Source organism: Oncorhynchus gorbuscha, linkage group LG26, assembly GCF_021184085.1.
Source record: "Oncorhynchus gorbuscha isolate QuinsamMale2020 ecotype Even-year linkage group LG26, OgorEven_v1.0, whole genome shotgun sequence".
In the NCBI taxonomy this organism is placed as follows: Eukaryota; Metazoa; Chordata; class Actinopteri; order Salmoniformes; family Salmonidae; genus Oncorhynchus; species Oncorhynchus gorbuscha.
Window position 1 is genome coordinate 20,098,994 of NC_060198.1, and position 13,125 is coordinate 20,112,118.

At 42.3% G+C, this 13,125-nt stretch overlaps 1 protein-coding gene across 3 annotated transcripts in view; it reads left to right on the top strand.

Moving 5' to 3' along the window:
- Window positions 1–4,514, top strand: part of LOC124015548 (potassium voltage-gated channel subfamily H member 1-like) — a 66,379-nt gene extending 61,865 nt beyond the window's left edge. Inside the window, exons 12-14 of one of the 3 annotated variants that reach the window (XR_006835180.1) lie at window positions 1,668–1,808; window positions 2,570–2,686; window positions 4,239–4,375. Coding sequence is in view for 2 of the 3 variants with exons in the window: in XM_046330832.1 (XP_046186788.1) it covers window positions 1,668–1,815; window positions 4,239–4,447 (357 nt within the window). In the remaining variant the exon portion in view is untranslated. Of the gene's footprint in view, window positions 1–1,667; window positions 1,816–2,569; window positions 2,687–4,238 lie in introns of all 3 variants that reach the window. The other 2 variants (XM_046330833.1, XM_046330832.1) reach the window with 2 other exon arrangements.
- The last annotated feature ends 8,611 nt before the right edge of the window (window positions 4,515–13,125 follow it).

The window sequence follows — 13,125 nt, forward strand, 5'->3', positions numbered from 1 at the left end:
AGAGACACTTACCTAGATGTCATGAAGAGATCAAGAACAATTCAGAGGGTTCGCACATAGGCTTCAATAAAACATGATATCGGAAGAGCCTCCTGAAGCGTTAGGACACTGAAAAATTAAACAACTCATTTTGAATTGAAGACACCCCATCTCCTAACCTTGTACCCCACTTGAGAGGACAGAGAAACGGGAAATCTATCCTCTTTCCATAAAGCTAATGAAAAATGGTGATGGTGAGGGGAAGAGGGAGCGGGGATGGGTGCACTGAACAAACAACGTTGCTCTCGGTACATTTAACATCAAGCCCGCAGAGTGACAACAATGGCTTCAACAAGGCCCTACCACATCTAAACATTGCTAGATTTCTCTCTGACCAGTTTAGCCGCGCTCGACCAGCAAAAGTCAAACAATTGAAAGTCGTATATTTTCCATCATGCTCAGCAGTCAGAACTGGGGCTGCGAGGGGTACGACACTCGGCGTAAAAGAAGGTTGCTATGGTGCTTCGGTGAGGAGTTTTACTAGTTGAGGTACTGTTCTGGTTTCTTTTTCAGGCTTACTTTATGGAAGCCTGCCACAAGTGAGTGCAATTTTGATGCCATAGTAACACACTGTGTTTACTCCAAGTATTCAGGTGTTTAAGCTGTGCATTTTTTTAAGGATAAGCAAGAAAATAATATTGTATTAGTCTAAAATTCATACAGAAAAAAAGGCTGGTGACATAGGTTTCAGAGGAGATGAGATTGATAGGCAGTCCGTAACTTTACGGTAAACCCAAGAGTGTTGGTCACATAAAGGTCAATAGTTCAGGTTATGTCAGCCACATTCTGTATAGTATGTTCTTTGCATAATCACATGCACAGACAAGTTCATTGGGGGCAACTAAACAAGTACAACACAGAAAGGGACACCCACACTTTGCAGCCTAGCAAATACCTTTTGTGGTTATGTCATGTAATATATATGTTAAATCACGCTAACAGTATATTTGGCTTGAGATCACATCTTGATCAACATTGCAAGTTAGCTGCTTGCTGTATAGTCTCACCTGAAGGGCTGCAGATAATTGACAAAGTGGTATTACTTATCTTCAACATTAGTGAGTTTTCAGGATCACAATATGATTATGTGAAAGGAGATCCAATCATGTTCATTTCAAATCCATTAACTGGCAGCAGGGCCTTTACTCAGGATGAATGATTAAGTAAATATGATTGCAAAATTGGGGGCCAATTTATTATTGACATCTGTACTTATGGATGATTGCGCATTTCATCTGTGCAATGATCTAGGTCAATACTGCCTAAAAGAAAGAAAACAAGCATTTCACCTTCAAGCCTCAAGCCTAAAAGAGTATTGACCATCTCTTTCCATGTATTGACCAGATGTTAAATTCGGGAACCAGTAATAGTTGGTGAGGTTTGAGTTATTAACATGGTGAGACAAGCTTCAAAGAGATATCCTCAACAGAGAAATGGCATGCATGACTGTATGAGATCATTTTCTTCTCCTGTATATGGCACTACTATAACAATGGACAACCTCCAGTGCAGATATAGTCAGTCATGCAGTCAGTAACAGTCAAGAAGTTAGCGGTCATATCATGTACACCGTGATTATATAATGGTGCTGTATAAACTAGTGGATTAAGCTGTTGCCATTCCCCTAGGTTTCCCAAGGGGACGCTACTGAGAAGCTGGCTCACCAAGTCCCGGCCCAGACTGCTGCTACTCATCGCGGGGTTGAAAAGGCCTCAGGTGACCCTCATGCGGAGGAAAAGGATGAAGCGCACGAAAGTAGCAAAGGCCACGTAAGCGGTAAATATGGCTAGTGTTGGATGTAAGAATAAACTCCCTCCCCTCCCATCAAAACGGATTATTCTTAATAATTATACCCGTCACAAAAGATACCCAAACCCAACAGTTGAGGTTGAGGAAAAGATTTTGGTCTAAGGAAATTAGAGTGTGTTGTGTGCAGTCTTAATACTTAATAACTTAATAGAAACTGTTAATATTAGTCATAAATTAATTTCTAAAGGGGTACACAATAACACTTGATTTAAAGCTGACAGTGAAAATTCTTTATAACTTGATATAAGCATGTAGGAGCCATTGAGATGTGTTATTATAAGGCTTGCAATGTCTATTTATGTATCAGATCTTCAAGTGACAACATTTTGTCAGGATCATTACTAGATTATATAAGACATAAGGAGGCCAAACATGCTTCTGAGAAGTTTTGCATAATGTGTTATACCTGTTGATGTATTGTGTGACTAGATCAAATATTTTTAACTACACAAAGTAGTTCATATTCGGCTTAATAATTAGAGTTCTGTGATGCCTACGTGTTGGGTTTCACAGCCAGTCAAGAAAAGAGAAAGAACTCAAGAGCAATTGCGCACAACACACTTTCCTGTCCTCCAAATTCTGTAGAATGGTTACCCAGCAGAGGTTCCAATCTTACTCCAACGACAGACCACTGTTTACTGATACTAATATGCCACTCGCTCAGTCTACTGGTGTACCACAGGGGTCAGACTTGGGGCCAACCCTGTTTTCTATTTATCAGATCATGCATCGGCCACTTGGACACTGACAAACTGGTCCAAGCTATCATTTTATCTAGGCTGGACTACTGTAAAGTTATCCTCACTGGCTCTCATGATGAAACCATCAACAAACTAAGGTCAGTCCAGAATGCAGCAGCTCATGTCAATTAACAAATGGCACTCAATATGACCATAGGCTATGTTTGGAATGGGGAACTACATGTTAAATACTTGCATACTACATGAGCATGCACATTGTACTAAACATACTACATACGGTAATAAATATGGGGAGGTAGTCCGTGCGGGATTGCGAATGCTAATGTTAGTCCAACACCTAGTTGCTGTTGTTCTAAAATCACTAGAGTATTATTTTGAATATTGTGATTTTACCTTAGAGTTACCTGGAGTTAGTACCTTGCTAGTAGGCTAGCTTGGGCTACAGCTAGCGTCCCATTCTCATGACTGTTTGATTTCAAACAAATCAGAATACTATCGCATCAGTCATTAAGGATAAGTGTTGGCTGCTAATTATGTCAATCAGATTTGAGACAAATAGGGGCATATCTTTGGTGTTAGCCACAATCCCTTCCTCCAGTAATGCCTTCTGGGATATAAATGGACACTCCTGTGATAGTGTACAGTGATCTCATACAATAAATAGCCACTTTGATTTAGCCATAATATGAAAAAAAAGGTTTTGCTCCATTGTACCCCATTCAGTTTTCCAGTCGTTTGATGTGTCTCCCAGAGGCAAGTTTTACAGCATACAATGGGGATAGACAGATACATGGCTAAATCTAAACATTGTTACAGTGTCATATTTACATTTGAGGCCCAGATGTCATAAACATTTTTACTTTACTTGTAAGCTCTTACAAAAACTTGAATTGGAGAATCTCCATTGATCCCCATATTCAGCTTGTACTCTTGATGTGTGCCCTCTGCTGCTCGAGTCTCTGGTACTATACTCATCTGTGCGACCTCCGTGGTAGAAAATATATCTAATTTTGAAAGCTGCAATTCTTACATCATCAGATATTCCTTGCTGTTATTACATTTTGGGGCAAATGTTGTATGACATCCTGATCTGTCAACCATACTTAAATAAACATACTACCCTGCATACTTCGTACACTGCAGCCAAACATACTATGTTGTAGGCATAGCGAGTATGTAATTCTGAATACAGCTATAGTCTCTAGGATAGGATAACACTACACTACAGCATAGTGAAGATAAGATGGGGTGCAGTAGTTAAGTAAATCAATTTGAAGGCTTCAAAAGGTCAGCCCCCCCTCAACCTACATGTCAGATTTTTGGTTGGCTATAAGATCTAATGTACAGGACCAATCAGATAGTCTCTTAATAACTTAATTCCCACCAGCAGCATAAACTACAATGCTAGTGGCACACTAATGATCTGGTCTGTTGCCTCTGTAATCATCATTTCCCATTGGAAGTGGTCAGCATATTTCAACCTGGATATATTGTATAATTTACAATTGCCTAACTAACCAAATTGTGTCCTTTGTTTTTTCCATTTCCTTTTTGTATTATCTTGATACATTATGGTTACCATATCTAAATTAATATTGAACTATATAAGCCTGTTATAGCAATTAGTCAGTTCATTTGTCAAAATACTAATTATGATCAAATTGAAAACCCATGCTCTTTGTCTTACAGAACCTGCAATAGAATGCTGCACTTCAGTTGAGGCTTTGGCAAAGAGGATCTCCCCACCTGAGTTAGATATGAAAGACGAAGACATGGAAGAACTACGTTTTGAATCTTTGTCAAAGCAACGAACTAAAAGCCAAAGCAAACAGAAAAGGGGTTTAGCGTCTTTTGTGAAAACAAGGGACCTGCAACAGAGATCTAGACCCCCTGATTAATCGAGATCTTCTCCTACACGCCCATTTGTATATCTCTTCAAATACAAATTTGTTATGGTTCATTATAGTACAATGAGTGGGACATGTACATTATTTACATCCAGTGGCATACGTTTAGTTTAACAGAACTATTGCTGTGTTCTTGGGATAGATCTTTTCCAGTCAGAAGATGATTTGTTTCACATAAGCAAATTTGTGTTTGAGTGGGTGAATAAGAAAATAGTGCCTCTCCGTGGCTAGCAGGTGCAAATATCTAAACCACAGTAGGTACACACCATTAATGCAACTCTGGGCCAATGAAAGGGTCACCATTAATGCAACTCTGGGCCAATGAAAGGGTCACCATTAATGCAACTTCTGGCCAATGAAAGGGTCACCATTAATGCAACTCCTGGCCAAGGGGTCACCATTAATGCAACTATGGGCCAATGAAAGGGTCACCATTAACAATCTGACCCATCCTTTTTCTTTACTCTACATAAACCATCCAAGTGACTTAAAAGGAAAAAAAGAGGTTAAACCTTGAGGTAAACATTCAAAAATCTAATTGTATTGGTCACATACACTTATTTAGAAGATGTATTGCGGGTGTAGCAAAATTCTTGTATTCCTTTACAAATAGGATACAATTCAAGGCAACACTATTACTGTCATGTTTTGTCATTTATTATCTTGTCTTGTCCCTGTGCTTCCCATTCTATTCGTTTCCCTCTGCTGGTCTTATTAGGTTCTTTCCCTCTTTCTATCCCTCTCTCTCCCCCTCCCTCTCTCACTCTCTCGCTCTCTCTTCTCTCTATCGTTCCGTTCCTGCTCCCAGCTGTTCCTATTCCCCTAATCAATCATTTAGTCTTCCCACACCTGTTCCCGATCCTTTCCCCTGATTAGAGTCCCTATTTCTTCCTTTGTGTTCCGTTCCTGTCCTGTCGGTTCCTTGTCTAGAATTCACCGTGCTGTGTTTGTGTATCGCCCTGTCGTGTCGTGTTTTCCTCAGATGCTGCGTGGTGAGCAGGTGTCTGAGTTCCTTCTGTCATGCAGGTGAAAGAGGACCCAAAAGCGACTTGGCGAAAACAGAGTCTTTAATCCAGTAAAGTAAATACAAACAAAAAACACAACTTTCACTCGAAATGACGAGGACAAACTGGAGACTCGATCTTGAACAGCAGGTGAACAGCAGGTTGCCTCGGGAAGGCACTTGAACCAGACAGACTCAGACACCTGCTCACCACGCAGCATCTGAGGAAAACACGACACGACAGGGCGATACACAAACACAGCACGGTGAATTCTAGACAAGGAACCGACAGGACAGGAACGGAACACAAAGGAAGAAATAGGGACTCTAATCAGGGGAAAGGATCGGGAACAGGTGTGGGAAGACTAAATGATTGATTAGGGGAATAGGAACAGCTGGGAGCAGGAACGGAACGATAGAGAGAAGAGAGAGCGAGAGAGTGAGAGAGGGAGGGGGAGAGAGAGGGATAGAAAGAGGGAAAGAACCTAATAAGACCAGCAGAGGGAAACGAATAGAATGGGAAGCACAGGGACAAGACAAGATAATAAATGACAAAACATGACAATTACACTAAATTCATAAAGCCTACTTTACAGTGCCATGGACAGGACATTACATTTTTTTTTTATTGCCAAACATATTTTCTTACTACATTGCCTAATTGTATTTAGGTGAATGACAAGCTTTCACAAATCAGGTCTCATAAAATAAACCGTTTAAAATATCATATGCCCTGCTTATGACACTGCAATGTATTCTTTATTGGAAATGTTTCAAGTAAAGCAAGTTCATATTTTGGTTTATTTTATAAGTTTATTTTAACAACCCGAGTGATACTTTTTAAAATCAGATAATTAATGACATAAACATTACAATTACTTAACCTGGCTAGAAAAAAAAGTTTGCACCATTTGAAAGTTATAGTTAACACAATTCACAATTTTATAGATTTGTTTGTCTTACTTTCTTACTTTTGTAATCATTGTCATTTTTGCTACCATGAGATGGAAAGCACAATGTCTCACCATACAAAAATATAAGTATAATTTTTGACAGTGATAGCAATCTTTGAATATTATAAATGATATTGTTAATTTTTCATGGTTACACTTTATACTAATTTAGCCCATTTCACATGTAAATACATTAACTTTTGTTCCACAATCTTCACAAAGGACAAAATTGAAATAGTCAATTATAGCAGAGAATTACTAAACTCTAGTTCAAGCTCAACTTTGATTTGAACCATCCACATTGAAATTCCTCCAACAATGTGTCACTCAGTGGAACATCAGCTTTGTTACTCATGCGGTAACAAATTATGACTTCTTAAAACAATAAACTGACAACTTAGTAAAGTGTGACCCGGATACATTCTCATGGATTAATACGGTGGCTTTGTTTCCATATGTGTATTTGTTCTGTAAACTGTACTTACAAAATTCACCTTTTTTTTAAATTACTTTATTTTATGCAAATGATCTACAGGGTGGAAGGGAACTCTGCACCAATCAGTGTTACCCAAAACTTGGTCTAGGAGAACTGTTGAGTATGCTGGTTTTCCATCAACCCATTATATTAGTTGTTTTTATTTGAACTGTTGATGGCTTGGCTGGGTCTATTGTTGCTCAAACGAGTCTCTGAAAGGATGGCTTGTAAAAGAAACCAGCATTCAAAACAGTTCAGGTTGGGGAAGCATTGGAAAAATAAACCACAGATTTGGAACATCCTGTTGAAATGCAAGACACAGTAAGAGACATCTTTGCAATTAATGGACAACAAATGGCTAGTAACTACGGTGAGAATAGAGAAACAAAACAGAACATCAGCATAAGTGTCACTTTGAGAATATAGGAAAGTGATGTCCCAACTTTACTCCTGGAGGACCATGGATATATAGTAGTTTTCATTTGAACAACTCATATGCATTTGTTGCTGCCATTAATACTACCAAGGTATGAAGCTTAAGCTCAATTCAGAAACTAGTGGTTACAAATATACAGCATTAACCTTACATTGACTGTTCAGATTGACTGTGCAAACTGTACCAATGTGGTCCACATACAATATTGTGCATTAATTAGGTTGTGTACTAGTTTGGTCCCTTGGACTAAATGACACCACTCATTAGTGCAGAGAAAAGGAAGAACTTCACACCCCAGTTTTTTGCAGAGTCAAAACTCTTGAGGAATACACGCTTGTGGTAACGTTGTGCATGCAGAAGAGAATAGCTTAGCCCCATACTTGATGGCACTTGGCTTGGGCGGCTTGGTTATTTTGCAGTGAGTTTCTGCTGAATGAGTTTATTTGAGAAGCTCTTGTTCAGAGACGGACGGTTTGAGGCAATCCAATGCTTGGTTGAAGTCGTCGGCAGAGACCAAAAGAGGGTTATCCTCTGTGTCCAGACCTGAGTGAAAGAGGGAGGGAAAGAAATGGAGGGGCAAGGGAAATAAAAAGGGGGACAGAATATAGGAGAGTGAAAGAGATAAATAAGTCCCTATTGCACTTGTTACTGACGCTTGAGGTTGTCATAGGGCTCTAGGAACTGAGACGGTCATCTCTTAAAATATTATTAACTGTAGATATGATTGGTATTTAGAAAGGATGATATGAAAGAATGGTATTTTATATATTACCCAGTACATTAATAATAATGGTCTAAGTTTTTTTGGAATGAAAATTTTGCACTGTAGTAAAAACTTGACTGAATGGATCTTGTCATTTGTGCCCATGTGTTGCCAAAATAAGATACATTCATGTTTGTTTCCACATGATATGAGTGGGTTGTAGGGATAGAAAAAATGCAAGAACACAGCAGATAAAAAATGGTTTCATAGCAATGAGACTGGATTTTATATTCATTATTTGGGTAGATTGTCCACATTGATGATTTTCAATAAATGGACAAGATAAAGATACCATTGAAGAGCATGACGGTTGACTATCAAATCATTTGAAAATACAACAGTTGTTGTTTAATATTTAAATGTAAATAATTCTAAAGAAGAACTGTTAAGTAACTAAAACTATTTCTACCATGTCCTGTTCTAATTTTTGGTACTGTTAGAAGCAAATCAGAATGGGACCTTAATTGATATTTATTTACTGACCTGACCAAAAAAGAACAGAGATCAAATGGCATTTTGCCCAATATGGCCTTATAAATCAGTGTATACCAGTGTTTAAGCCTACGCAAAGTCAATGACGACCAGCCAACAGCGCTGTAGAGATCACAATGATGTGTTAGACGTTTCTGATTTGTAATGAACTTGAGGGCTGCATGATACACTGAATCAAGTGCTCTCAGGGTAGTGGCTGAGGCCTGCATATATATATATATATAACATCTCTAAAACCGACAGTAATGTACATCGTACCAGCTCCTTCCTGGCCTCAAAAGAAAAACAAGCCTTATGCCGGTAATAAAATTATATTTTCAGCTTGAGCTTCCTTATCAAGTTCTCCACATGAACAGTGAAGCTCAGCTTATCATCAACCCACACACACAAATATTTGTACACGTTAACTTGCTCTATAGTATGTCCAGCCAATGTAGCAATGACATGATTTGTAGCATGCCTAGCATTTGAAAATACCATGCATTTTGTTTTACCTGAATTTATAATCAGCTTAAAATCACACAGATTCAGTTGTATGATGTTAAATACTCTTTGGGCATTTTCAAAAGCTAAAGATAAACTACTACCACTTGAAAAAAGTACAGTATCATCTGCATAAAAATTTACATCAGCTATTTCAATAAGATCCCCAATATTGTTGATATACAAATTGAACAAAAGTAAGCCCAAAATAGAACCTTGCGGAATACCTGAGCACACCTCTATGGACTCCTCTATGGAGATTTACAAACATCCTCCATTACACATTGTGTACGTTTTGATAGGTAATTTATAAACCAATCTAGAGCATGACCAGTAATTGCACAACATTTTAACCTTTTCTGTTATGCAGGTGAGTGAGGACCCAAAAGCGACTTAACAGAAACTGAGTTTATTAAAGTCCAAACAGAGATAACATAATCCTCAATCCTTTACAGGAAATGTCCAAACGGGGAAAACAGAAATCCTCTAGTTGTTGAGGGGAATTGCAGGATAAGCGGCAACAGACTGCAGGTCCCTTCGGGTAGGCGCGGCCGTAGCGGACAGAGACACCTGCTCACACGCAGCATCTGATGATAAGGCAAAACACGACAGGACGGAACAAGAACACAGCAAACAAGAATCCGACAAGGACAGAGGCAGAAACCGAGAGAGAAATAGAGACCTAATCAGAGGGCAAAATAGGGGACAGGTGTGAGAGAGTAAACGAGGTCGTTAGGAGAATGAGGAACAGCTGGGAGCAGGAACGGAACGATAGAGAGAGAGAGGGATAGAGAGAGGGAAAGAAACCTAATAAGACCAGCAGGGGGAAACGAATAGAAGAGAAAGCACAGGGACAAGACATGACAATATATGACAATACATGACAGTACCCCCCCCACTCACCGAGCGCCTCCTGGCGCACTCGAGGAGGAAACCTGGCGGCAACGGAGGAAATCATCGATCAGCGAACGGTCCAGCACGTCCCGAGATGGAACCCAACTCCTCTCCTCAGGACCGTACCCCTCCCAATCCACTAAGTACTGGTGACCACGTCCCCGAGAACGCATGTCCATAATCTTCCGGACCCTGTAGATAGGTGCGCCCTCGACAAGGACGGGGGGGGGGGGGGGGACGAACGGGGGCGCGAAGAAAAGGCTTGACACAGGAGACATGGAAGACTGGGTGGACGCGCGGAAGAAGAAGTCGCACTGCGACAGGATTAACGACCTGAGAAATACGGAACGGACCAATGAACCGCGGGGTCAATTTGCGAGAAGCTGTCGTAAGGGGAAGGTTACGAGTGGAGAGCCATACTCTCTGACCGCGACAATACCTAGGACTCTTAATCCCACGCTTATTAGCGGCTCTCACAGTCTGCGCCCTATAACGGCAAAGTGCAGACCTGACCCTCTTCCAGGTGCGCTCACAACGTTGGACAAAAGCCTGAGCGGAGGGAACGCTGGACTCGGCGAGCTGGGATGAGAACAGAGGGGGCTGGTACCCAAGGCTACTCTGAAAAGGAGATAGCCCGGTCGCAGACGAAGGAAGCGAGTTGTGAGCGTATTCTGCCCAGGGGAGCTGTTCTGCCCAAGACACAGGGTTTCGAAAGGAAAGACTGCGTAAGATGCGACCAATAGTCTGATTGGCCCGTTCTGCTTGACCGTTAGACTGGGGATGAAAACCGGAAGAGAGACTGACGGAAGCCCCAATCAAACGACAAAACTCCCTCCAAAACTGAGACGTGAATTGCGGACCTCTGTCCGAAACGACGTCTGACGGAAGGCCATGAATTCTGAACACATTCTCAATGATGATTTGTGCCGTCTCTTTAGCGGAAGGAAGCTTAGCGAGGGGAATAAAATGAGCCGCCTTAGAGAACCTATCGACAACCGTTAGAATAACAGTCTTCCCCGCTGACGAAGGCAGACCGGTAATAAAGTCTAAGGCGATGTGAGACCATGGTCGAGAGGGAATGGAAAGAGGTCTGAGACGACCGGCAGGAGGAGAGTTACCCGACTTAGTCTGCGCGCAGTCCGAACAAGCAGCCACGAAACGGCGCGTGTCACGCTCCTGAGTAGGCCACCAAAACCGCTGGCGAATAGAAGCAAGCGTACCCCGAACGCCGGGGTGGCCAGCTAACTTGGCAGAGTGAGCCCACTGAAGAACGGCCAAACGAGTAGAAACGGGAACGAAAAGAAGGTTACTAGGACAAGCGCGCGGCGACGGAGTGTGAGTGAGTGCTTGCTTTACCTGTCTCTCAATTCCCCAGACAGTCAACCCGACAACACGCCCCTCAGGGAGAATCCCCTCGGGGTCGGTAGAGGCTACAGAAGAACTGAAGAGACGGGATAAAGCATCAGGCTTGGTGTTCTTAGTGCCCGGACGATAAGAAATCACAAACTCGAAACGAGCGAAAAACAACGCCCAACGAGCCTGACGCGCATTGAGTCGTTTGGCAGAACGGATGTACTCAAGGTTCTTATGGTCAGTCCAAACGACAAAAGGAACGGTCGCCCCCTCCAACCACTGTCGCCATTCGCCTAGGGCTAAGCGGATGGCGAGCAGTTCGCGGTTTCCCACATCATAGTTACGTTCCGACGGCGACAGGCGATGAGAAAAATACGCGCAAGGGTGGACCTTATCGTCAGAATGGGAGCGCTGGGACAGAATGGCTCCCACGCCCACCTCTGACGCGTCAACCTCGACAATGAATTGTTTAGTGACGTCAGGAGTAACAAGGATAGGAGCGGATGTAAAACGCTTCTTGAGGAGATCAAAAGCTCCCTGGGCGGAAACGGACCACTTAAAGCACGTCTTGACAGAAGTAAGGGCTGTGAGAGGGGCTGCCACTTGACCGAAATTACAAATGAAACGCCGATAGAAATTTGCGAAACCGAGAAAGCGCTGCAACTCGACACGTGACTTAGGGACGGGCCAATCGCTGACAGCATGGACCTTAGCGGGATCCATCTGAATGCCTTCAGCGGAAATAACAGAACCGAGAAATGTGACGGAGGGGACATGAAAAGCGCACTTCTCAGCCTTCACATAAAGACAATTCTCTAAAAGGCGCTGGAGAACACGTCGAACGTGCTGAACATGAATCTGGAGTGACGGTGAAAAAATCAGGATATCGTCAAGGTAAACGAAAACAAAGATGTTCAGCATGTCTCTTAGTACATCATTCACTAATGCCTGAAAGACAGCTGGAGCATTAGCGAGACCGAACGGCAGAACCCGGTATTCAAAATGCCCTAACGGAGTGTTAAACGGCGTTTTCCACTCGACCCCCTCCGTGATGCGCACGAGATGGTAAGCGTTACGAAGGTCCAACTTAGTAAAGAACCTGGCTCCCTGCAGAATCTCGAAGGCTGACGACATAAGGGAAAGCGGATAACGATTCTTAACCGTTATGTCATTCAGCCCTCGATAATCCACGCAGGGGACCGTCCTTTTTCTTAACAAAAAAAACCCCGCTCCGGCGGGAGAGGAAGAAGGCACTACGGTACCGGCGTCGAGAGCAACAGACAGATAATCTTCGAGAGCCTTACGTTCGGGAGCCGACATGATATTCCTCCGGCACCCCTGTCAAATCACCAGGCTCCTCCTGTGAAGAGGGGGCAGAAGAAACAGGAGGGATAGCAGACATTAAACATTTCACATGACAAGAAACGTTCCAGGATAGGATAGAATTACTAGACCAATTAATAGAAGGATTATGACACACTAGCCAGGGATGACCCAAAACAACAGGTGTAAAAGGTGAACGAAAAATCAAAAAAGAAATGGTCTCACTATGGTTATCAGAAACTGTGAGGGTTAAAGGTAGTGTTTCACATAATATACTGGGGAGAGGACTACCATCCAAGGCGAACATGGCCGTGGGCTCCCCTAACTGTCTGAGAGGAATGTCATGTTCCCGAGCCCAGGCTTCGTCCATAAAACAGCCCTCAGCCCCAGAGTCTATCAAGGCACTGCAGGAAGCTGCCGAACCGACAAGGTAGTACAGGATCTTGATGGAGAGACCTGAGTAGTAGCGCTCACCAGTAGCCCTCCGCTTACTG